The sequence below is a fragment of the Seriola dumerili genome, unplaced genomic scaffold, assembly GCF_002260705.1.
Source record: "Seriola dumerili isolate Sdu_G_001 unplaced genomic scaffold, Sdu_1.0 BDQW01000191.1, whole genome shotgun sequence".
Classification (NCBI taxonomy): Eukaryota; Metazoa; Chordata; class Actinopteri; order Carangiformes; family Carangidae; genus Seriola; species Seriola dumerili.
The window spans coordinates 1675132-1700970 of NW_019174446.1; the positions used below are offsets into that span (position 1 = coordinate 1675132).

Genomic DNA, 25839 nt, shown 5'->3' on the forward strand with positions numbered 1-25839 from the left:
GCTGCTCATTTGTATATAGCTAAGTGGACATTGGTCTAAAGTCCCTTAACTGCTGGATCTTCATAACTCACAAAATTGAGGAAGCATCTAGAATAAGAATAGAATAAGAATTTACATTAATTAAAAATGTATTGAACCATTTTTCTCTGTGAGGCTGACTCTGAAGTGGTCATGAAAAACATGGTGGACTGTATCTCGATTGCCCACTTACTCAACTACTTGTATAGCCATTTCCTTTTCTTTGAGCTGAGCGTTGGGGCGGACCATTGTCCATAGTTTTTGCAGTGTGTCTACCACTGCTGGCACTGGTTGACCCTTATCGGTGGCAATACTGCCAATTGAGTGTGTTGAATTGACAGCCTATTCTTTGCTTTTCTTTGCAACCACAGGACCACGGGCCGACAATACCAAAGCAAAGAAAAACAACTTTACAAATCTTAGCAGTTGTAGCAGTAGCAGCCACACATTGTTTTATCAACCAACTCCTTCCTTCCTCTTGTATTCATGTTTGCCAGAGTCAGATAGCACATGTGTAACTCTTGTGCTGATGGACTTTTTTTGCACAATAGGTTGGTTCTGGTTCTGAGGAAACTACAGTGTCCTTCTGTTAGGCCTGCACAATATGAGGAAAATTTGCGATGTGCGATGACACTGTTGAATGAAGTGAGTTCACTTCTCACTGATCTATACTGCAGCCTCTGTGCTGTCTGCTGTGCATGTGTGAGAGGCTGCAGCCCAGTGGAGTTTTGTCCGGTTCATTTGGCTCAGGCGCTGCGCCTTGAAGACCCTGCATGCATGGCGTGTGTAAATAAAATTATTTTTTCTAATTCATCGCGTTTCAGTCAGCCTTTTACGATGTGTTTATTGCACATGTTCATATCGCGATGACGAGTTTTTCGATTTCTCCAGCTTTTCTCTGCTCTGTCATTTCCTCTTACTTGTTCCTCTTTCCTGCAGCTCACAGGCTTTTGTTATCATGCTAATGTTCATCCAGTCTATGACTCAATTTAAGAGTTGCATGGATCAGTCAGGTTTGGGAAAAGGCACACCCTGGGCCAGGGCAAAAGACTTAATATTTGTGTTCAGCATTTATTAAGATATCCCTGTCGATTTTTCTCAGAACACCCTCTGTATTAATATGACATTATTGATTAGAAAACAGTATTGTCATTGGTTATACAGTTGATAACTACCATCAGCAACACACTTTCCTTGGTTTTTCATGAGTCCAAATGAGGAGAGAGAGAGAGAGAGAGAGATAATGGAGTAGTACAGTTTAGACGTCAACAGAATTAAAGTACATGTATTTAATTCATTAAAGTGCTTATTTTCTAATGGCTGTGAATGCACTGCTGCATTCGGAAATGTAACCTATTTGAGTACTTAATCCCTCTGTCCCTGACTCCCTGGTCAGAGGAAATGTAATGTGTAAATGGACTTGCACTTATATAGCACTTTTCTACCACTCAAAGCGCTTTACAATACTTGCCACATTCAACCATTCGCTCAAATTCATACATCACACTCATATGCACAGTCATACACTGACGGAACAGCCATCAGGGGCAATGTGGGGTTCAGTATCTTTCCCACGGATACTTCGACATGCAGCCTGGGGATCGAACCACCAACCTCCTAATTAGTGGACGTGTCCTGAGCCACAGCCGCCCCGTGTAAATTAGTTACACACAGCGGGTACTGATGTTACAGTTATTGGGCAAAATTTTGTGTGACCACCATTATTATCTAGCACTGCCTTAACCCTCTTGGGCATGGAATTCACCAGAGCTGCACAAGTTGCTACTGGAATCCTCTTCCACTCCTCCATGATGACATCACGGAGCTGGCGGTTAGACACCTTGCGCTCCTCCACCTTCCGCTTGAGGATGCCCCACAGGTGCTCAATTGGGTTTAGGTCTGAGAGAGACCTAAACCCAGACATACTTGAGACATACTTGGCCAGTCCATCACCTTTTACCTTCAGCTTCCTCAGCAAGGCAGTTGTCATCTTGGAGGTGTGTTTGGAGTCGTTATTATTTTGGAAAACTGCCCTCCGGCCCAGTTTCCGAAGGGAGGGGATCATGCTCTGCTTCGGAATGTCACGGTACATGTTGGAATTCATGTTTCCCTCAATGAACTGCAGCTCCCCAGTGCCGGCAGCACTCATGGAGCCCCAGACCATGACGCTACCACCACCATGCTTGACTGTAGGCAAGACATAGTTGTCTTTGTACTCCTCACCAGGGTGTCGCCACACACGCTTGACACCATCTGAGCCAAACAAGTTTATCTTGGTCTCGTCAGACCACAGGAAATGGTTCCAGTAATCCATGTTCCTGGACTGCTTGTCTTCAGCAAACTCTTTGCGGGCTTTCTTGTGCATCAGCTTCAGAAGAGGCTTCCTTCTGGGACGACGGACATGCAGACCGATTTGATGTAGTGTGCGGCGTATGGTCGGAGCAATGACAGGCTGACCCCCCACTTCTTCAACCTCTGCAGCAAATGCAGGCAGCACTCATTCGTCTATTTTTTGAAGCCAACCTCTGGATATGACGCTGAACACGTGGACTCAACTTCTTTGGTCGACCCTGGCGAGGCCTGTTCCGAGTGGAACCTGTCCTGGAAAACCTTGGCCACCGTGCTGTAGCTCTGTTTCAGGGTGTTAGCAAGCTTCTTATAGCCTAGGCCATCTTTATGAAGAGCAACAATTCCATTTTTCACATCCTCAGAGAGTTCTTTGCCATGAGGCGCCATGTTGAATATCCAGTGACCAGTATGAGAGTATTAGAGAGAAAACACCAAATTTAACAGCCCTGCTCCCAATTCACACCTGAAACCTTGTAACACTAACGAGTCACATGACACCAGGGAGGGACAACGACACAATTGGGCACAATTTGGACATGTTCACTGTGAGGTGTACTCTCTTGTGTTGCCAGCTGTTTAGACATTAATGGATATGTGTTGAGTTATTTTCAGAGGACAGTAAATCTATACTGCTATACAAGCTGTACACTCACTACTTTAAGTTATATCAAAGTTTCATTTCTATAGTGTTGTCCCATAAAAAGATATAATAAAATATTTGCAAAAATGTGAGGGATGTACTCACTTTTGTGAGATTCTGTATGTTTTCTTGGCATGGTTAAATGGGTTTGACAGTGTTGTACTAAAAGATCAATGGGCCGCATTCACAAATATGGGCATAGAAAAGTGTGCACGAAAAATTAATGTCGGATTCATGACACATGCTCACTGGCCAATTTTGATAGTACCACTGTGCGCATGTTAGTGAATCAGAATTATCCTAAATTGACAGGCACATGTCTGCCATTTGCAATCAGCATACTGCCACACCCTGATTTCTCTGTAAGAAAATACAGTTGCCTAGAGGTGTATCATGGAGAAAGTGGTGTTGGTTAGAGAGAGGCAAAGACGTAGTAGAAGTATTAGGATTTGTAACAGTGGCCTGTCCATAGCTGGCCAACAATATCCAACACAAAGGCACATGATGTGTTGGACAAGCAGAAGTAATGCATTTATCAGTGTACATGCAAGCCAAACTGACCACTTTTGTAGTATGGCTGTTCACAAATCTAAAAAACGAACTCCTATTTGTTTTACATACATGCAATCTAAAACATGTTATAATAGCATTGGCTTAAAGTAGTCATAGAAGACGTGTGGGGATGTTCATAATCTTGAATGCCTTTTTGAGGCAGTTTTAATCTTTGCTAGGGATCTTTCTTTTGCTTATAATTTTAGAGCTGAGGTTAACTACACCTTGTAATTGAATGTTGTCCTTTTGACAGAGGGAAGCTAACCTAGCAAACCACCATGTGTTTTGTTTGTGTAGGTATGCAGTGATAGCCTTTGGGTGTGCCAGCTGTCCTAAGATCACTTGCGGCAGGGAGGGCTGCGGTACCGAGTTCTGTTACCACTGTAAGCAGCTGTGGCATCCCAACCAAACCTGTGATGCAGCACGGCAGCAGAGAGCCCAGAGCCTTCGTCTGAGGACCATCCGCTCGTCCTCCCTCAGCTACAGCCAAGAGAGCGGAGCTGCAGGTTAACTGAGTGAACTAACACACGCACACACATACACACACGCACAGAAGATAGTTGCATGAATGCCCAATTACTTTTTCTAACACCGTGGTGAAAATTGAAGTGATGTTATCTGACTGAACAGACCTCACCTGCTGATAGCAGTGGCATTATACAGAGTCTAGTGGGTGAAACTTAATTATGAACAGTTAAATCACATTCTCTTTCTCTCAGCTGATGACATCAAGCCATGTCCGCGATGTGCTGCTTACATCATCAAGATGAACGACGGCAGCTGTAACCACATGACCTGTGCCGTCTGCGGATGTGAGTTCTGTTGGCTCTGTATGAAGGAAATCTCAGACCTGCACTACCTGAGGTCAGTATGTCAGCACACGTACACACAGACACGCTTTACAGGCCTTGGTTAGTTTAACATGTTTACATTTAAGTACACTTAGAGTAACAATGTCAAACATTGTTGTGTAAGCAAATCACAACTGTTCATCCTCATCAATCGTCATTACTGCCTTCATCCTTGTGATCGTGATTCTAAGAAAAACAGTCATATTGATATACAGTAAGTTTTGTTGTCTGAAGAGTGCCCAAGATAAAGAACCTATCCACCAAGCTTGATCGTTCTACTTCATGACATTTTTGATCTGCCTGACTAAATTAAAATATTTTGAATGATCGTGAAGCTGATTTTCATCAACACTAGGAGAAATTTTTCCCTCAGTTGTGTGACATGGGGAAAAAAAACTGAAGACCTATTATAATATGCATACAAATGTATAAATGGAGGACTACTTCTTTTTCAGTCCATCGGGCTGTACATTCTGGGGTAAGAAGCCATGGAGCAGGAAGAAGAAGATTTTGTGGCAACTGGGAACACTTGTGGGTGCCCCTGTCGGCATCGCACTCATCGCTGGTATAGCTATTCCCGCCATGATTATCGGCATCCCTGTATATGTGGGAAGGAAGGTGAGGCTCAAGAGACACATTGTTTGTATGTATATATTCAGGTTCCTCTGCTAATAGTTACAACTACATGGATGAGGCAGAACATCTACTCATTCGTTCACTGTTTAGATTTACTGTTCAAACACTCGACTGTATAGAGCTGTGTGGTTTATTATAAAGCACGGGGTTTCAGTCTCCAGTGAGTCAGTCAGTCAGACTGCTGCATTTTAATCATTTGAATAGTTCCCTTGCTTTGGAGCTCTGCTCACACGGTGTTCCTCTGAGGCAATATATTTTCAGTTGTAAACATACTCTGTTACATAACTTTATACATATTACATTATCAGTAATGGAAATAAACATGGCCAGATACAAGCACATATATCAAACAGTAAGTCACTAGTTAAATTGGAAAAAAAATAGTGTTAATAATGTTATTTATTTTTCCCAGGCTGAAGATATCTCAAGCCAGCTGAGGTCATTTCTGATTAACTTGTACATCTGTGTATATACACTGATGTTGCAACTCTCAGTCTGGGTCTGTTTAATGACAGTTTGACGTTGCAATAAAATTAAAGTGTTCAGACTCTCCAGAATTCCCCTCCTAATCCTGCCAAGAAGAAGCCAGAGCCAACAAACTTTTCCCCCTGACCAAACCAGACCACATTCAGCAGTGATCACATGACACTTGTGAAACATCTCAACATGAATCACCTGCATTTCACAGGCACTGGTTGAAAGCTGCTGTTCAGTCATGACATTGACTCATAGACATTTTATTGCTCTATGGTCACATGTCATAGTCTTTATACTCATACTACGTTTCATAGCAGCTGTACTGTCATTGTTAACTGACTTATACTTGCAACAAACAGTCTTTGTGGAAGGTAAGAGGGAACACACACACACACACACACACACACACACACACACACACACACACACACACACACACACACACACACACACTCTATTAGGTACACCATGGCAGTACCGGGTTGAACCCCCTTCTCCCTTCAAAACTGCCTTAATTCTTCATGGCATAGATTCAACAAGGTGCTGGAAACATTCCTCAGAACACTGAACTTTTTCTCTCTCAGATCCACAACCGCTACGAAGGCAAAGATATTTCCAACCACAAGAGGAACCTGGTGATCGCTGGTGGGGTGACGCTCTCTGTCATCGTGTCTCCTGTAGTAGCTGCAGTCACTGTCGGTCAGTCTGTTCTCCAATCTCTCCTCACTCCTTCCTTTTTCTCTTTCTCTGTGTCTGCTCTTACTCTCTTTTTGTTTTCAAAGTCAATTGGATTTCTCCTGAGTTGTACAAAAAGATTTGAAAGTTCAAGGAGATTTATACTGTTGTGATTTCTGTGTGTCAGCAACACTGGCCTCCAGTTTTTTTCCTCTGTGCTGTGGTCTAACTTGTCTCTGTTTCTGTGTCTTTGTCTCTTTCACCCTGCAGGCATTGGCGTTCCCATCATGCTTGCCTACGTCTATGGCGTTGTTCCCATCTCTCTGTGCCGCAGTGGAGGTTGTGGTGTCTCAGCCGGGAATGGCAAAGGAGTCCGCATCGAGTTTGATGATGAAAATGACATGAATGTTGGCAGCGGGGCAGCTGCCACTGGTAAGCTTTAGTGCCCCCACCACCACTACCCTCACTGACATCCAAAAGCCACCTTTTGTGTTTATACCAAAGTCAGCAAACAACACGATTTGGTTTTTTCCTGATTGATGCACCACTGAGTCCCAATTTAAATGAAATCTGCTGCAATGTCAAGTGTTCCCTCACACCTCTTATTTCACAGAAAAACCCATGAATGCTTGGAAAAACATTTCTGTTTCATCAAAAATGTCTCATGTTTTAGACACACTGCCTTATTTTTCCTGCAAAAGATTATTATGTTTTTGGTAAATGGTAAATGGGGCAGCTGTGGTTCAGGAGGTAGAGTAGTCTGATTAGAGGGTCGGTGGTTTGATCCCTGGCTCCTCCTGGCTGCATGTCAATGTGTCCTTTGGCAAGATACTTAACCCTACGTTGCCCCGATAGCTGTTCAGTCAGTGTATGTGTGTGATGCATGAATGTGTGTGGATGAATGTGGCAAGTAGTATAAAGTGCTTTGAGTAGTCAGTAAGACTAGAAAAGTTCTATAAAAGTGCAAGTCCATTTACCATGATGTTATTTCATGATTGTATCTTCTTTGTAGATACTACATCAGTGGCAGACACAAGGAACAACCCCAGTATAGGTGAAGGCAGTGTTGGGGGGTTGACGGGCAGCCTGAGTGCCAGTGGTAGCCACATGGACCGTCTGGGGGCCATCAGAGACAACCTGAGTGAGACAGCCTCCACCATGGCCCTGGCTGGAGCCAGCATCACCGGCAGCCTCTCTGGCAGTGCCATGGTCAATTACCTAAACAGGTACTGAGACGGAAACACATGCCGTGGGATTTAAATGTTAATGCAACCTTGGACTTCATGGTGCTTTCTTGCATTATCTAATCTCCCCCCTCACATGTTGTCAGGCTGGAGGTGCAGGCTGATGTGCAGAAGGAGCGTTGCAGTCTCAGTGGTGAATCTGGCACCGTCAGCCTAGGTACAATCAGCGACAATGCTAGCACCAAAGCAATGGCTGGATCCATTCTTAATGCCTACATGCCTCTAGACAGGTGAGCATCATTTACTTTTTATCTAGATAAAGCATTTAGAGATGAGTCTGTTCACTGGCAGCGCTGGTGTAGTTCTATGTAGCTGGTGTCCTTCCAGAAATCCTCATTATTAAACAGTGTAGGGAGAATTTAGCTCCATTTGGGAAATATGGCGTTAATCAGAATTATCATGTGGAACACTTTTCATGGCCAGATGGTGCTGACTCAAATTATATCGCTGTAATTATAAATAATCAAATTATATAGATATAATTTGAGTCAGCACCATAAAACTAAGGGAATTATTAACAAACGGTGAAGGATCGGATACATTAAGTGACTGAAAGTTACAGAAAACACAGACAACAACTTTATACTTCCACATGTGTCACTACGCACTACTAACAAAGACTGACACAAAAACAACCCAACAAACACTAACTACACACACAGTGAAAGGATAGATGAATGTAACTGTGACAGGAGAAATATGCAGCAGGTGAATAAACCAAGGTGAGGTGGCCTCTACATGATGCAGCTGGTAAAAGTCGTAAAACTTAAGGATCACGTTTGAGAAGCCAGTTGTAATTTCTGAATTCACCTTGTTAGCAGAAAAGAAGGTATTTGACTTGTGTTTCCATGGAACAACTGATTCAGCACGGTGGTTTGTGATGTGAGCGAGAAGATGATGATGCAGCAGCAGAGGTGAAGTGATGAAGATTCTGATGAGGTTGTGATTAGCAGAGGAATGTAGAGACTGAATAAAATGACAAAACTATTAACAGGAGTAAGAAGACAAATACACACATCCACACAATACCATCAGTAATAAATTCCTGACATGAGTAGACAAGAGAGGCTGTAAGAGGGAGGGGGGTGCTTTAAGGTATTTCCAGAAAGTGTCTTAGGTTGGCTGTGAGTGAACACATGACATTTCCATCCTTGATTATGTCTATCCAACAGTGATATGGCACTGGTTTGCTGATTCAATCCCATCTGAGAAAATATTCCATTCTTCTGTATGTAGTTCGATATGAGAAGGTCCCAGAGCGTAAACAGTCTGCCATTAGCTGTTCTTTCTTAATTTGATCTTATCTTCTGTCTTCTCTGAGTAGCTTTGATCTGTCTTTAAATGTAAACACAGGTCCAGGTTTGGTGTTCTGGTCAGAGCAGCAAATGTCCTCACAAGTGATTTACTGCCATGAAAAAGGACCAAAAAGCCCAAGTGCTAAAGCTGGGGTTGCCTGAATTTAGGGATGTTACATACTGTACATATAGTTTTTTTCTTAAATGCCCTTTTCTTGTCTCAGAGATGGGAACAGTATGGAGGTCCAGGTTGACATTGAATCCAAACCCAGCAAACTACGGCACCACAGTGGCAGCAGCAGTGTAGATGACAGCCATGTCGGTCGCTGTGGCTGGACGTGCCCCTCTAATGGCTGCACCTCGTCAGAGGGCAAAGGAACCTCCGCCAAGTGGGCCAAAGAGGCATCCTGCTGCTCCTCCTCCAGCTCTGGGGGCAAAAAGAGCAAAGGCAAGCTGCGCAAGAAAGGCTGCGGTGGCACCAAAATCAACGAGACACGGGAAGACATGGACGCTCAGCTGCTGGAGCAGCGCAGCACCAACTCCTCTGAGTTCGACTCTCCTTCGCTGAGCGGCAGCCTGCCTTCCGTGGCTGACTCCCACTCCAGCCACTTCTCTGAGTTCAGCTGCTCCGATCTGGAAAGCATGAAGACGTCCTGTAGCCACGGCTCCGGTGGAGGCGACTACCACACGCGCTTTGCCACTGTCAGCCCTTTACCTGAGGTAGAGAATGACCGTCTGGAGACCTGCCCCACTTCTTCATCGTCCTCCTCCCATGGACAAGGAGCTGTGATCACTCCCCACTCCCCCACCTCCACCACTTCCTCCCTGGGCCACGGGCCAGAGCTCTCACCTCTCTGCTTCATCACAGAGGAGAATGTCAACCTGGTGTGTCCCGCTGAGCTGGACTCTCACAGCAACACTGGAGAGCAGCTTAAAGAAACCAACAACAACCACCACCGACCGCAACATCTAACCCAAACCCAGCAGCAGCCCAAGAACTCCTGTATACAGACTGACATCTAAAATCTCAATACCTTAAGTGCTGCACAAACGCTGTTTTTATTTAACATCCTTTCCTCCATTAAACTAACAATCATAGCCTACAGTTTAGCCTGCATTTTCTGTTAGTCCTTTGTAAAGGGGACATGTTATTTTGGGATTCATGTCCTTCATAAAAAAAACAACCTTTGAGTGAAACAGCTCTGTGTCCGCTGACTGTCAAAAGGCTGGAAGTATTAAAAGGTTCCCAAAGTGCAGCCATGTGAGTAGTGTTAAGGTTGTGAATGCTGGTGTTTCTCCCTGTGCGACCCACAGACTGCTGACTCATTTTTGACAGTTCACTCTCTTGCCACTTGTAACAGAAGACAGCCCACTGATTTGGTTGCTGTCATTTTGATCTGTGTAGGTTATAATAAAACCACTGTGCCAGTTTTGCAAGTATTTGATTCTGGCCCTATAATGTGGATGCAAAACCATGCAGGAATCTTAATGTTACAGCTTTCTAGAAGTTGACTCAAACAGGGACCAGGCAATATGATTCACTATTTCCTCTATTTCTTTTCCCCAAAATATATTAGTCACAGAGGAGCCTTTGTGTTCTTGTCTGTATTTATTATTAGACTTTTTTTGTTTGTTTTTTTCCCTGGATGTTAAATGAAACATCTAATATATAAATATGAGGCCTGAGCTCCACATTGTGAAGCATTTTAGCACTAAAATTGACTCGTACCACAACCAATATTATCCATACATGGATGTACAGAGTCCCATTGTGGGAGAAGGTGCTTGGCAGCTTGGTAACCACTGAGTTTAGACCTGTAGCCTAAAACTCTGTGTGCGCTTTTAGTGCTAAGATGACTTTGGACGCTCGGGCTTTGTTTAGTTCTGTGGAAATCTTGTGATGATATGTTGGGGGGTGGGTGGGTGAGGGTTGATGAGATTTGAAAAAGGTCTCTGGAAGGCCACAGTTGTCAAGATAATGCTTAAAGTCATTATAATAACATTAACCAATGGGTTGGTCAATTCTGTGAAATTGTATAAAGAAAATGTTTTTGTCCTTTTCAAAGGTGATTTATTCAGGCTGATGGTCTCGCCTCACTGAGTAAGAGAGAGCTTTGATATCTTTCTTTGTTAACTCATGGTGCCTTTAAGAAGCTGTGTTGTTTGTCTCTCTCCACTGTGTCTTCAAGACTCCAAACAGCAACTTATTATAGGTTACAGAATGTGTGTCTGTGTAGGAGGGATGCTCATTTCCATACAGAACACACTGTGGTAGACATGGTAAATGAAGACTTTGCAATTGCCTACCAAAGACAGCACTCAGGCTATTGTTAAATCTTATACCTTTGAATTGTCACCTGTACACACAGTGTGGTGAAACCTTTTACACCATGGGGATGAATGACGACAAGACCCAGGATTATACAGACATACAGACTGCTGTTTCATACATGCTTCACAAATGCTACGCAAATAACTGAGGCCGCAAAATGGCCCAAGGCACCTGCACTGTTACCCGTATTTCTTATTACATTGATGTTCTGCAATGCACAAGATTAATAGGGGTACATAGGTTTGTTATGGGTTACCTTCCCTATTGATTTTCCTGCAACTCCAGTTGTCAATCAGTGCTGCTGAGCAGACTTGAAGTCAGATTCTGTTTTCAGCACTTTTCTTTCAGAGCGTTTGCTAAAGCCTGTCTTTACTGCTCAGCGGTCAGCTTTATTGAGGCCACTGAGTCAGCTCAGGTGAACCTCTACCACGTAGGTAAAAGCATCCTGAATGGTATTTTGACCCGGGCCTGTTACTGAATGAACACAGTTTAGTTCGGTGGATAAGGCTACATGCTGCAGTCCTCCCCACATTAAAGCAAAATGTTTTGTTCTTCCCCACCTTGGTTCTTTTTCCTCATTCTTCAGCAAAACTCCCCTTTCTCAATCCTAATTTGAACACTAGTGCCAGATATAATTTGTAATTTGTGCAGAATGGCATAAGGTATTTGTATATTTGTTTGGTAATTTGCTTTACTATATGCGTGTAAATGCATATCAGAAAAATAAAAAAATATATATATGAAATGTTTCCATCCTCATTTTTTAAGTTGATACATGTGCTTCAGATAGTTGTTATTCCATCTTTAATAGTCTGTTTCTATAACACTGAACTCACCATAGCATAAAGAAGAAACCCTCTATACTTATTTCCAGTTTATTGAATAGCCCTATTAGTATTGTACACATTTTACATATCTACTGAAATATAATTTCAAACCACAATGAGGAGAAACTAGAAGGTGTAATTATCGTCCCTTGCCCGCCAACTTGTCACCCTGAACTAAATTTGGTACATTCATGTAGAGCAGAGAAAACATTTGAAAACAAAAGTTGGTTTGGATTCAGGCAGTCTTCAATGACTGGATTATTCAATAGGTAAATACATGGATAGAATGTATTTATATTAACAAATAAATGACACATTTAAAACAATGACGTGCATGTAGCTAAGTGAATATATGTATAATTTATGATGTAAATCCAAGCCATTTAACAATTTGATTAAAGCTACTGAATGACATAAATATACTCTCTCTTTAGGAATGTAATCTGTACACTCACCAAAATGTAAGCAACCCATAGTCAAGGCACACATCTCATTAAGATGCTGCTTCTCTCCAGTGTGTACACTCCTGCATGGCTGAACTGCTGTGAAGATGAATGTGCAGATGTGTGTTGCCTGGCAGGCTAATTTGGTAAACAAAAAGGGTGAATGACTTTTTCAGAAGACAGACACCAGCCTTTCAAATGCGATTTTACATTAGAACCCAGATATGCTAACTGCATAGCTGAATAAACAAGAGAGAGCATCTCAGTCATGTAAGGTTACAAACTGTATTTTCTCGTACAGCATCGTCTGTAAATACCAGTCCAACAGATACTGTTACCGTACTGCACAGAACAGCAACAAGATGTCATGAAGGCCTATTTCTTCCTCAGAGATAATACAGTTCATATGGTCATAATAAAATAGTTAAAGTTACTTTATCTTATGGTTTTGTTCCACTGCAAGGGATGTCTTAATTATCTCAGGAGCAAATGACCTCACTTGTTCCTCTGCTAGGTAATATTCAGGATGCACTGAATAAATATCATTTCTGATCTTAGCTAGTGTCTGCTCATTTATCAAATGGCTGATATCAAAAGACTGACCAGATCAACTGAGCACAATTTTGGGAACATGGTCTTGTCCTGAGCAAATGCTACAGCTTGTAGGGGGAAATACTTGCCTGTAGCCTTACATAACTTTGTACATTGGACCCTATTAATCAACACACTTAAGTTAAAGGTCCACAGTATCCCAATGTCTGCCTGTTGTACAATGCAAGTAGTTAGTGGTGGTACAAAAGTAAATCTGCATAGCAAAATATTCCAGAGAAAAATTCCTTATCCTGTCATTCATACATACGGCGATTATTTACAGTACAGATCAGTAGAGTGAATGTGACTTAGTTCCATTGTTTTGCCCTGGGCCACATTCTACAGCTTCCTGCCTTTGTTTACTCAGTTCTTGTGCAGTGTTTTGCATAGATCCAAGAGTTGTAGTGGTACAGCAGCTCATGCAACAGGGAGCAGGGGCAGGAGGGTCAGATGTATTTGTTGGCTAGGTTCTGAACATCGTTCTTAGTGAACTCTGTGCTCTCCATGGCTGACAGATGCTCAAACAGATGAGTCATGTGGCGACGCTCATCCTTCTCCAGCAGCATGAGTACAGTCTGCAGAAAAAGCACATTATCATTTATCACCAAAACGTCAGCTGCTGCAAACAAAGTGGACAGATTACTTATGAAAGAATTTGATCAATTTATGGGAAGTCCAAGGGAGTGATGTAAAAATAAACTTAAACTCATCTTTTCACATCATTTGTTTTTCTTTCACAAAACCTTGTTTGAATGCGAAGTAAACCTTATCTTACCGAGAACCTGTCAGCGGTGTGCAAATGGTTGAGGTGTTGGTAGACTAGGTTGGGGTCTTTCTCCAGGAGGTGGGAGTCCAGCACCTGCATGATGAAGCTGATGGTGTGTCCATCCAGCTGGCTGCTCAGGTACTGTGGAAGCATCTCTGAGGATGTGGAGGCCAGCAGGTCAGCGCAGGCCACTGTGTTTCCACTACAGCGGGCCGCATTCAGAGCCTGGCCAAACTCGTAGACGTTGGTCGGATGGAGGTTGATGGTGATGTCGTCTCCTCTGCAGCTGCCCTCTGAGTTAGGAACAGCTGTTGTTTCTTCATCACCTTCAACCTTAAGAAGATCAGCAAAGGTGATGAGAATGATTTACAGAGGAAAGACATGACGAAGGGGTTTTTGGTGGAACCTTTAAACGTTGACAAAAGAAGGCAGTAGCTCCTTTCTGTGCATATTGCATGAATATGAAGACACCGAGAGAGACGAAAAGAAAGCATACAGGTATGATTACGCCAAGATCCCAATCAAAAAGTAATGCATGTCTGGCAACTCTCTGGCAAATATTCACAATCTTTAGGAAATCGTAGAATTCACTTCCTTTTGTATAAATAATTTGTCAATCACAATCATACATCCACCTGAAGATTGTAAGCCCCAAACTGACGAGTAATAGTAAACAGGAAAATAGTTTGTGCTTCATCTTGCTAGATGTTTGATTTTCTTCACGTGTCACTCCTTTTCTTTGCTCTTTGGTGCTGAGCAGGTAGTGAACAAATTGGTTTGTCTGGGCTTAAAATTGCTGCCTACAAATGTGGGCGTTGATGAGAGTGGGGAGACTCAATTATACTATCTACATGTAAATCAGAACAATGATCTCTAAGTGGCTAAAAGCTGCAATGTCAGGTGTTGATTTACAATAGGTTGTTGTTAGTAGTTGCAGATTCAGTGTTAATATATAGGTATCAATGGTTGAAAGAGTGACAACTCAAATAGTACACTACATTTTAAAATTTGTGTGACATGCTGGAAATTTCCTTCTTAGTTATAGCTGTTTTTGCAGTGGAAGAATGTGTCCTGCAGTTCCCACTATGACCACTAAACCATAATCAGCACACAGCCCAGGCTCCATGAACATACAGTATCATCTTCTGCCCAAACATCCATCCATCCATCCATCAATTATCCTTTTGGGGACTGATGAGCCAATCCAGCTGACACTGGGTGAGAGGCGGGGTACGACCTAGACAAGTCACCAGTCTATCGCAGTCACGCTCACATTCACACGTACGGCCAGTTAATCCAAGTTCAAAACCAAAACCTTCTGAAGCAACAGTGCCAACCACTGCACCACCATGCTGCTCCTCCTCCTCCCAAACACATGTAAACAAAACACAGAGGAAAAAGACAATCTGTTCTTTGCACTGCACAGGGGCTCACTCCAACCCTGGTTAAAATATATATCCAAAAAAAGCATGTGTCTCTACCTCTGTGATGGGGACAGTCCTCCGGGACTTGGCTGGTGAGGTGTTGGCCAGACTCTGTCTGAGCAGGACTGTGACTTCCTCCAGCTCCTTCTCAGCCTCCTGCACATTGGGATCTTGATGCAGCACCTCCTGCAGGTCAGAGCTGCAGGCTAGGTAGTCCTGTTGGAAGGAGAGACAAAATACTGCTTTACCTATAAACCAATATGTGACATTTTACACAGAGTTTATATAGTTTTGCATGTTTGACAAATTGGGGTGAATTTATAGATTTCACTCCTTTAAATGAACATATTCCCTTCTGGCATTAGTCATTAATAGCCAGCTCTGTTCACCTTAAGGCCTTTATTGGCCAGGGCTCGTCTGTAGAAGGCTTTCTTATTGGTTGGCTCCAGTTTCAGTGCTGCATCACAGTCCTGTTTGGCCTCAGTAAACCTCTCCTGCTTCAAGTAGCACAGGGCTCTGCAAACAAGAAACACACACACACACACAACGTCACTTGTTATTTTTATTTTTGTCATTAGCAACCAGTCTTACTTGATGCATGACTAAAAGGTACGATGAGTTTGTGACTCATCAACTGTGAATCAACCTTGATAATAAAAGCTAAAGACATGAAAATCATTTTCATATGAAGTACATGAGACAAGGGACAAAATGTACATGTCTGAGATTAGCTCTAATAGCTTTTTTCTTGTTTTCTTCATGAATGTGTTGTCAAAATTTTAGTCTAATGGGTCTCAGCAGTAGCATACGGGTGTTTGGTCTTGTGCAGCCTTGCATACAAGCTATTTTTACAGTAGAGCTCAATATACACATGCAAACATGAACATACAATAGGAAATTTTTCATCAGCATCACAGTTTCCTCTGTGACATGATCAACAATCTACCGACTATTGTGAAAAAGAAGGATGGAGTGTGGAGTGGTGGGAGACAGAGAATGCAGTCAGACCTGCCTCCTGCAAGCACTATGCTTGCTGTATTTCTCTTTCAGCATAAGATAATATGATAGTGGCTGTGGTGGTGGAGTGGTGTTGTGATAAACAAAGAGCTGAACCAGGCAGCTGTTTCCTGAACCATGGCCACTCTGTTCTTACCAACAATAGATGCTAATTTACTACCAGTGACGGACAGACTGGTTGGTATTAGCTACAGAGCTAAATGCACTGACAGGTGATAGCTGGGGATAAGCAATCAATCAGTCTGTTTTAATTTATCCAAACCAGTAACTGGATGTTCTGGAAGTTTTCTGACATTCCTGCATGTCAAAGAAACAAAGCATGAGAAGTATAGAGCATCACAGTGAGGAAGAGAAAGTGAAAGAGGCCACAGTGTCTGTGAGACCAACACCTCTAACCTGTTAGTGTAGATAGCACACTCTTCTGGCTTTATCTTAAGGCATTCAGTGTACTTTCCCAGTGCATCCTGGTATTGGCTCTTCTTCACAAAGTCATTCCCCTCTTGCTTCAAAGCTGTAAAACGAACTTCTGCTTTTCTTTCTGAAAGACAAAGGAAAATGCTGATTACTGATGTGGCCTGTTTGCATAAAGACCAGTTCAACTCTTTGTCGAAGCCACAAATCCACATTTTCACTTCAATACATTTGAACAGATCTCCCTTTTATATCTTAGAAAACCTAACATAAGGAAATACGCCAGTCTCCTGTGCAATACAGCTTGAGGATGCAAACCCTTGAAATTAATGCTGTGCTAGCTGGACACGAGGAATGAGAGTTTAGTCAGCAATCAGTCACAGTGTGGACTAAGGGCTAATCAATCTGCTGCAGAGTGTCTTCTGGGAGAAAACTGTGCCAGCAGGTCTATTCTTTCATTAGAGTATAAAAATAATAGCTGTAGCATAACCTTGGGAACTGTGAAACTGCTTGGTCAGTGAAAAGAAGTAACACGTCCACTTATATAAAAACTAGGCCTTAAACATCTCCCTTCAATTCCTCCTGACAGAGAAAAAGGAAAAGAGGGTTTTAGTGGCCAATTCTAATTTAACCAGTAGGTGTAATACTGTATTTCTGTGGTATTATTATTTTTCAACACAAACCTGCATCCCTGGCTGCCTTCTCTGCTCGGGCCTGGAGAACCTCTGCACTGGGCGGCTCCTCTCTGCGGTGCTGCTGAGCTGACAGAGGCACCAGGGGAATCTCCGGAAGTTTCTCTCTCCACTCTGCACCGTCCTGCTCAATCAGAACCTTGGTGATCCTGGAGGAAGTAACAGATCAGTTGATACATGGTTGTTACACATTTAGCGGTATATACTATACAAGGGACAAGATATTAAAAAGGCTAACAGAAAATAAGCAGGTATATGGAACTGACACCAACATTTTTCAGTTTTGCAAATATAGTATATGGACCTGTATTAAAGCTATGGGCCTCTGGTACTCCTGAACTCAAAGCAGCCAGGTGAGTTTCTCTACTGCGTAACAGAGTGAGAACATGCAGTCTGAGAGCCATAATTAGCCTCTAGCTGGAACTGCTTTTGAACACCAGCTAAATCTGTTCGCCACTAATTAGAGTGTGTGTGTGTGTCTGTTCATTTGATTTGTTTTAATTTAGTATTCGGATTATGTTAATCTGAATTTAAAAATAGAAAAAGGTTCAAATATGGGAAAAAATATTATATAAAGCAGATAGAGCAATAAACTCATTGTTTTATTTCATTATCAGCCAATTATAATGGACAGCAAAGACACTTTCATCATAGATCTCTTTCTCATTACAAGTAAAAGGGTAGTCACTATCATTGGAATAGCTGACGTTCCAGTGTAATATTCAGACAAATGCTGGCTTTGTGTTGCCAATCAGACCACTAAAATGTGAATATGAATGTTAAAACTCATTCAGTCATGTCTGTGTTTCAGTGCTCACATCTACCTGCCCTCTGCAACGTCTCAGCTCAGTTGAGAGATGAGGGCTAATACCTGTTGACGCTGTCGTGTGCTGCCTGCACACTGATATCTATCTGCAGGACTGTCTTGTAATCCACGTAGGCCTTTCGGTAGCGCTCCAGGGACTCATAAGCCATGGCCCGGCGCAGGAGGGGCTTTAGGGAGAATGGCTGCAGCTCCAGAGCTCTAGGTTGGTATAAATAGATGGGATGAGACAGGAGCAAAGGATCAAGTCTTCTACCTCTGCTATTGATGCTAATGTCTGATAGTACTGTCACTACATGTGGAATCACTATATATGACAGATATTATAGTGGGTCTGGTCTTTTGTTTCTGTTTGAGTATATAGGAAGTATTGGTGTACAAATGGACTGTTGTGTACGTGTAAGTAAACTGATACACAGCCGAATGTTTCTGTTTGCCTTAGAAACTGAATCTGAAGCAAACACACCAAGTATTTAAAGGATTTGAAGTGGGAGGATCCCTCAAGTTGCTGTGTTTTCTGTTTATAAAACCACTTCTAAAGAGATTAATTGAAATCCCTTACAACACACCCCAGTGCAAATCCCCTCATACAAGGATAGTGATCAGCTAGTGAACACTAAATAATAAGGCTGTTAGATTGTCATGGTAAGACCCAGTGTAAATTGTGAAATTTGGGTTGACACCCACAGCAAACATTATATCTTGTTCATCTTGTTGTATGCAGTGAGACAAAGTCAGAATATAAATGGTCTCACCTTGTGCAGTCCTGTATGCAGTCTTGACTGTTGCCATCTTTCAAGTAGCAAGCTGCTCTGTTAGAATACAGAATACATAGATCCTCTGGACTATCAATACCTGCACAAGAGACAAATATCACAAATGTAAATATATCATATTTAGAATCTATCATATCATTTCATAGTTTATAAATCCCTCTGGAACTATCTGTGAAAGTGGCATAAATCCAAATAGGCATTAAGGAATCACTTGGCTATAAAATGCCTGTATCTATTATTAATCATTATCCTGATCTGACACTGAGGAACTGTATAAACATGGTACTGCTTAATATAACAAAAGGATATGGATTTAAATTGAAAGTTTGGTGACTCTTATATTGCGAATATTTCATTGCACTCTACCTTTGGTGCTGTATATGTGTGTGTTGCAGTGATGGGTTCCCATAATGACGAAATAAAGACCTTTTTTTGTTTGCATCAGCGAGTGTGACTTTCAAAACCATTTAATGGCACAATAACACCCCAAAACTTCCTCTTGCACATCAGACAGTTGAACGCTACATTATTTAAAAGCTGTATTCAAACATTTACGATAAAGCAGTTCTATGTATTCATGTGCTTCAACAACTTGCTCACACAGACTGCACATGTTTGCTTTTCTCTCCACTTGCCTAACAGGAATTTCATTCCATTTTCATTCTCTTCATCACTGACACAGGGGAATCAGATAAGCCTATACTGTACATTAGACAGAGAAACATTTTTCTGCCATACTAAATACAGTCAGCTTAGTATGCCACCTCATGAGATGAAATCAGATTATGGATGATGACACAGTGTGGCAGTGATGTTGTCTCAGCAACTGCTCACACTGTGACAGTAGATCATGTCCAGTATGTTAGAGGTATAAACTAGGGCATCCACATACATTCCATACATGACTTTGAGACTGAACAAGACAGTTTGCATGTCAATATTACAAGTTTCTTTTTTGAAATATCCCTTTTTGACAGACCAGTCATGCTGCATGTTTAAGTGGTTTAATAGGGTTAACAAGAGTGTTTTTCCTCTCTGTTCTGAGCTTTAATCTGCATGACATATACCCTTCAGACATCAGTCAGATGGACCATGGATGATGTCTATGTCCCATCACTTTCACATCCACTAGCAGACTGGGTACTGAGTATATTATGGCCATCCACAGAGAGACAGATAAAGTATATTTGATGTTGGATGAGACCTGACAAGCAGCAGTTTCTCTCCCTCAATCAATCACTCAGTCTCTAACCCTTGGTGAGAATTATAGCTGTGGTCCCACAGATTCAATTTCACAGTGAGTGGTTAGTGATCATGTGACCTGGACAGACCTGAGCTGAGAGGCTTAGCGCCATGCTGAGGCTAACACAGAAACACTGTCCAAATACACCACAACAGCCACACTGTGACGCATCGCTGTAGGGATAGAGACACTAAATACAGTAAAAAACGGCCCAACATTTAACTCTTGTATAGCTCTTTTTGAAATCTTTGTAATCATTTCAAGAATTTATGTGGACTAATGCTGATGGAAGATATCGTTTCTGTTGTTTAGGTATTCACAGCAAAGATTGTTTTGATGTCTTTTTTCTGTCTTACAATTGTAATATCCTGCTGTGTGACTAAAGAAACAAAAAATATAAAGCACTAGCACTATAACAGCAAGGTCATGACCTCTGATTTACAATTGCATTGGCCAGTGACAGAAAACAGTTTGAAGAGCATTGATGACTAAAGAAATATCTATTCAAATATGGGTGAGACTGGTGATGAAATATCATTCAGTTTAACTATGGACCATTTGTTTCTTGTTACAGCATGTTTATAACACACTGATGCCAATATGAACCTTATGTGTTTGTTGACATGGAGCCACATACTTAACTTTTCTCCAGTGACATAAGTCAACCAAATTCTTGTACAGTATATGACTGAACTAACAGCCACCTCAGACTCTAATAACAAGAACAGCATCAAGAACTCCTCAACCGTACCTGAATCAGTGTAGCCTTGAATAGCTAGTGAGTATTTCTCCAGTGCATCGGCAAACTGTCCATTTTTAAACAGCAGGTTTCCTTCATTTTTTAGGCGGGCCAGAGGTGGGGGCAGGGCTCCACATGGAGCATCAAGGTTGATAGTTTCCCCTGCAGTTCCTCCAACCGGCGTTCCCTTACCGCTGCTGCTCTGATCAGCCTGGACTGAAGCTGTCGAGCCTCTCTTGCTTGTTCCATTGGCTACCTTTTCCTTAGACTCCTGCGTGACTTTGTATTTGTCTGAGCTGCCTCCTTTGCTCCTCCAGTGTCCTGCGTGAGAACTGTTGGACTCACTGTGTGGACCCCCGTCCCCTCTGCCGTGGGGCTTTTTTTGAGCGTTACCCATGTCTCCCCTTTCCGCAGGAGCAGCTGAGTTCTCCTCCCCTCCCACAGGCTGGCTGGGTTCAACCAGGAAAGCTGGAAGGGACAAGAGGGGAGGGAGAGACAGAGAGAAGGGGGGGCGGGCACACCCACCGGAAGGAGTCAGCAGTTACATCACAGTGGGGGAGGGTTGGACACAAAAGACACAGAGCCACTTCAAAAAGGGAGTTCCAGGAAGTGGTGACTCTCAACAGTGAATTACGAAAGTGATGGGTGGGGGCAGGGTGGATAACATGTATACATAGTATGTCTGTTACTCAGAGGGACAAGGGGAGTTTCCTCTATCTATAGCACAGCAGACAGAATGGGTTGAGTTGAAAATGACATGCTATTACAGCTACAGTGGGGACTAAATCAAGTACAAATATATATATGAAACTGCAATTTGGTTTAAAAATAGAGATAACATCACAAAATATTGACTATTGCTAATTGTTTTCAAGGCTCTAAATGGTCAGACCTCAACAGACTATCATTGAAAAGAGAGTCAAATCAACTGTGCATGTTGTGTTAAATATGGGATAGGGAACATTACCCTAATTTAAATCAATAATTAGATAGAAGTAAATTTTGGTGGTCACTGGTTGGTTTATAGTGTCTGTGTGTATGTAAATCAAGGACATAAATATTGATTATGAAGGTGTTACCTTCTGCTTTTGTCTCATCATTATTGTTGTCATCTTCTTCTTGAACTTCTTGGATGAGGATTTTTTTGCCTTTGCTTTTCTGCTCTTGCTGACTTCCCATGAGCTTCTCAGTTTCAGTCAGAAGTTGCTAAACCACAAATAATTCACAAACATTAGAATTTGTCAACAGTAGGAAACCAACCAGGTTCTGTTAAGTAAGTCAGCAAAGGTAACACACATATTTATACCACAGTAATCAATATACTGTAGTGCTGAACTATGGTGAATGGCTTGTGTGCCAATGTAAAAGGAACATCTTTTCCTCGTTCACTCACATTAAAATTACATAATATGGACATATAATCAATGTCCTAAAGATGATTATTAAAATAAACATATTCTGGGCTCTGACTCCCTCTAAATCGGGACTTTTGAAAAATTATTTTCTCTTTGCAATAATGACAGACTACATATGATTTTATCTATACCTTGAAGCAGCTGCAATATGTTTTCTAACACCCTGATCTCACACCAATACAGTGACACCTAGTGGGCAAAGGGCTACTGGCAATTAATCAACATGCCTCACTACTTCTATCACCTACTGTGGCTGCAGCATTGTGCGGCTCTTTCATAAGTACCATCCTCAGGTCTTCAACAGCCAGTTGGAAGTGGCCCGTGTGCTTGCGTAAAGTGGCGCGACGTAGCAGGGCTGATGATAAAACATACATCATATTCATGCATTACATGCATTTTTGTTATTGTAGGCTACAGTGTTTAAAGTAGCATGTGAAACATCAAAAAAATTACAAGATTACAGCAATATTTCTGTTTGCGAGCACTGTATTATTGTAATTAAAGTTATGTTAAAAAGAAAAGCACCTTTCATATTGCCTGGTTCCAGTTTGAGTACACTCTGGCAGTCCGTCATGGCATTGTGCCAGTGCTTGAGATTGATCTCTGCCTGGGCTCTGTTGTTGTATGCAGCCACAGTTGGTATAATGGAAAGGCTCCTATAATGGAAGGTCAAAAATAAAACAGACCTTTCTTTACAATGGACAAACACTTAGGTATAGTAAATGGGAATGAAGGATTGCAATCTAATTAAATGTCAGGGAAAATGATATATTCCCCTTAAGAGATGTAAAATGCTTTCTATAATAAATAAATAGTTTTTAGAATCTGACCTGGAATAATATGCAACTGCCTCCTCATAATCGTTTGATCTGAAAGCTTCATTGCCTTTCTCCTTTTCACGATTTGCCAGGAAGAGCTTCTCCTGTTGTGTCAGCACTGGATGTATTGTAAGACACCACACATTTCACACAGCCACACAACTGAAGTATACACAATGCTTTGCAATGACCACAAAATATGAGATTTTATACACAATACATTACATGAGGTGTCCACTTTTGTCCTGATTTTAGAATGTCCTGTGATTCTAATGGCTGGTGGATCATTTTTGACTACACTCCCATCAATCATTTCACATTCTCTTTCAACATCAAACCTGAAAATAGAATGAAATACATTTGGGTAAGGGATGATATTCTGCAAAATGATTATAAAGAACAGCTTCAACATTTTAACTGTGGATCATTTCAATTAAAGAAGCTTAGATAAGGCCTTTTTCCAAAGTAAAACTGTTGGGAACCTCTTGGGAATGTACAGTGCCTGCAGCTGCTGTAACAATGTGCTCTTTCTTCTGAATATACTAGACAAATGTAGAGACAAAATGACTCACTTGTCCCATTCTCGATAATCACGTGGGAGAGCGCATTTTGAAGAATTCCTCTTTTCTTTCGGTGAAGTCTGTCATGATATCACGTTTAATTTGACTATTTTTCTTGTATACATACAAGTACATGGTTAGGTACATCAATGGAGACAACTTTTACCTGACTAAGTGGAATGGAGCAATTGGAACCTCTTATAGGTGGCATATTTTCCTTCACTAGATCATCGAACATTGACTGCTGCTTCAGTGAAGTTTCAGTTTTTTTGGTTTCTTCTTGCCATGTCTGTAAAAAACAAAATATTTAATATCAAAATGCTTGCGACTAATTTCCCAAGAAACAGACATATAACACCAGAGCAAAAAGTAAGCAGGATTTATAAAAAAAAAAAAATACAACACAATGTGTAGCACACCTTCAACTCATCAACAATTTGGCTCCACTCATCTTTAGAGAGGCTGGCTGCTGTTGCAACAAGGTTTTCCTTCCTGAGGGCTGGGCTCCGAGGGTGCAGTTTGTCCAAGTGACTCTCACAGAACTTGATCAGTTGAGGATAAATGCCCTCGTCACCAGACCTTTACACAAAGTAAAACAATGTTTTCGGATAGCCCATATTTCTAGCAATAATGACAGTCAAGTTGATCAAACTGTACTGAGTTATGATGTACCCTATTAAGCTTTTGAAATTGGTTATAGTTTGTATATATTGTGACAATTATTTGTAAAGCTCATCAACACTAAAGAAATAGAACATTTGATCAACATGCAAAGAAGGGTCTGACTCCTCACACCTTAAGCTCATTTTTTGGCTGTTACCTCAGCACTTTCAAGATCTTCTCCAGGTATTTCACATCTTTACATTTTTCAATGTAATCATACTCCAGGTGCTCCACAGGGACCTTCCCAGTATAGCCAACGTCGCTGGACTGGTTTTGAAGAGAGAAAACTGCATCTGCACTCATGCCTGTGAAGAATTTCAGCTTACTCACTTACCATGTCAACCAGTGTTGCTCTGTTAATAACACACTTGCTACCTCCGAATGATATATAACTTCTGGTAGCTCACAAAAGTTAGCTAACCCACTGTTATTGCTAATTTAGACAGCGTTATCTCTATAGAATGTGAGTTATATGTTCGTATTTGTGCTCCTCTTTGCTGATGAGCTGTTAATGTCACCTTAAGTTGCAAATAAAATCTTAACATATGCTACTAAAGTTAAAAGAAATAACTTTACCTGCTGTTTGTTTGGCGAAACTCTCATCAGCGTTTAAGTCTGTTACTATGGTGACCACGCAGTGTAAGACCTGCTTGACGCCAAAGCGGAAGCACGTGACATGCTCAAACAGTAAGCTCCAAATTTGAAAACGTGTCTGGTCGGTGCCTGTAGACTAACATATAGGAAACAGAAATAACGACAAAGGTTGCGAGCTGAGGCCTAGAATTGAGCCTGAGCAAACAATATTGTGGTTGTATTAGCCCAATTTTGTCTAGAAGTAAGTATCTATCTATATATGAATTTTATAAATATGTGTTTTAAAGCTAATTATATTGTATTTTTTTTTGCAATTTACAACACAGCTAACGATACATCCTGTAAGTTACTACGTAGTGGCTTCAGGAAACTTACGTAGTTACATCATACTATGTTGTATGTAGTCCACACTTTTACTTGGTGTAAAATGATTTAATGAAAAATGAATCCTCCAAGAATGAACCTAATGACTCTTTGATAGTGTGTGTGACATTATACAGACAACTTAAGATAGACAATGCACCAATATGCAGTCAGATTTTTAGCTAGATACACAGGTGTTTTCACTTCATGCTAATTGCTGTAACAGTGGGACCTTGGGGATTCTTACAGCTTTAACCTTAGTCTTGAAAGCAGTTAACGGTAACAAGTTCTATTTTACATCCATTTTCAGATGCAGTTGAACACCATTGCTTCCTTTGTGCACGGTAATGTTATTATTTTTGTCCTCAAGGCACACTGACACGCTATTTTTCATACGTTATCTGGTGTTAGGTCAATGTAACTGGGAATGAGATGCTGTTGGTCCTCATGAATCCCCGGGGGTCTACTGCTAGCTTAGTCCGGGTAGGCTGTTTCTTCTTGGCGGCTATAGTTAACTTAATAGCGGCATCACGAAGAGCACATAGCTACAATTTAAATCGACAGCACGCGCTCTCATAGCAACGCTGACGACACAGCAGCTGATG

At 41.6% G+C, this 25839-nt stretch overlaps 2 protein-coding genes across 2 annotated transcripts in view; one reads left to right on the plus strand and one right to left on the minus strand.

Moving 5' to 3' along the window:
- rnf19a (ring finger protein 19A, RBR E3 ubiquitin protein ligase) overlaps positions 1 to 11791 on the plus strand; it is a 29376-nt gene extending 17585 nt beyond the window's left edge. Inside the window, exons 3-10 of the mRNA XM_022753218.1 lie at positions 3857 to 4065; positions 4279 to 4423; positions 4866 to 5028; positions 6108 to 6222; positions 6469 to 6630; positions 7211 to 7424; positions 7529 to 7672; positions 8962 to 11791. Coding sequence (XP_022608939.1) covers positions 3857 to 4065; positions 4279 to 4423; positions 4866 to 5028; positions 6108 to 6222; positions 6469 to 6630; positions 7211 to 7424; positions 7529 to 7672; positions 8962 to 9760 — 1951 coding nt within the window. The 3' untranslated portion in view covers positions 9761 to 11791. The remainder of the gene's footprint in view (positions 1 to 3856; positions 4066 to 4278; positions 4424 to 4865; positions 5029 to 6107; positions 6223 to 6468; positions 6631 to 7210; positions 7425 to 7528; positions 7673 to 8961) is intronic.
- Positions 11792 to 11930: 139 nt separating this feature from the next.
- On the minus strand, positions 11931 to 24895 carry spag1 (sperm associated antigen 1). The gene is made up of 19 exons (XM_022753220.1): positions 24854 to 24895; positions 24435 to 24582; positions 24034 to 24193; positions 23781 to 23903; positions 23627 to 23694; positions 23280 to 23392; positions 23067 to 23172; positions 22762 to 22892; positions 22485 to 22591; positions 21901 to 22027; positions 20834 to 21289; positions 18819 to 18918; positions 18112 to 18264; positions 17232 to 17389; positions 16534 to 16675; positions 15510 to 15636; positions 15178 to 15336; positions 13706 to 14029; positions 11931 to 13505 (listed from the first exon to the last, which is right to left on the minus strand). The coding sequence occupies exons 2-19, from the start codon at positions 24578 to 24580 to the stop codon at positions 13377 to 13379; spliced, it is 2829 nt and encodes a 942-aa protein (XP_022608941.1). The 5' UTR covers positions 24581 to 24582; positions 24854 to 24895; the 3' UTR covers positions 11931 to 13376.
- Between the last annotated feature and the right edge of the window lie 944 nt (positions 24896 to 25839).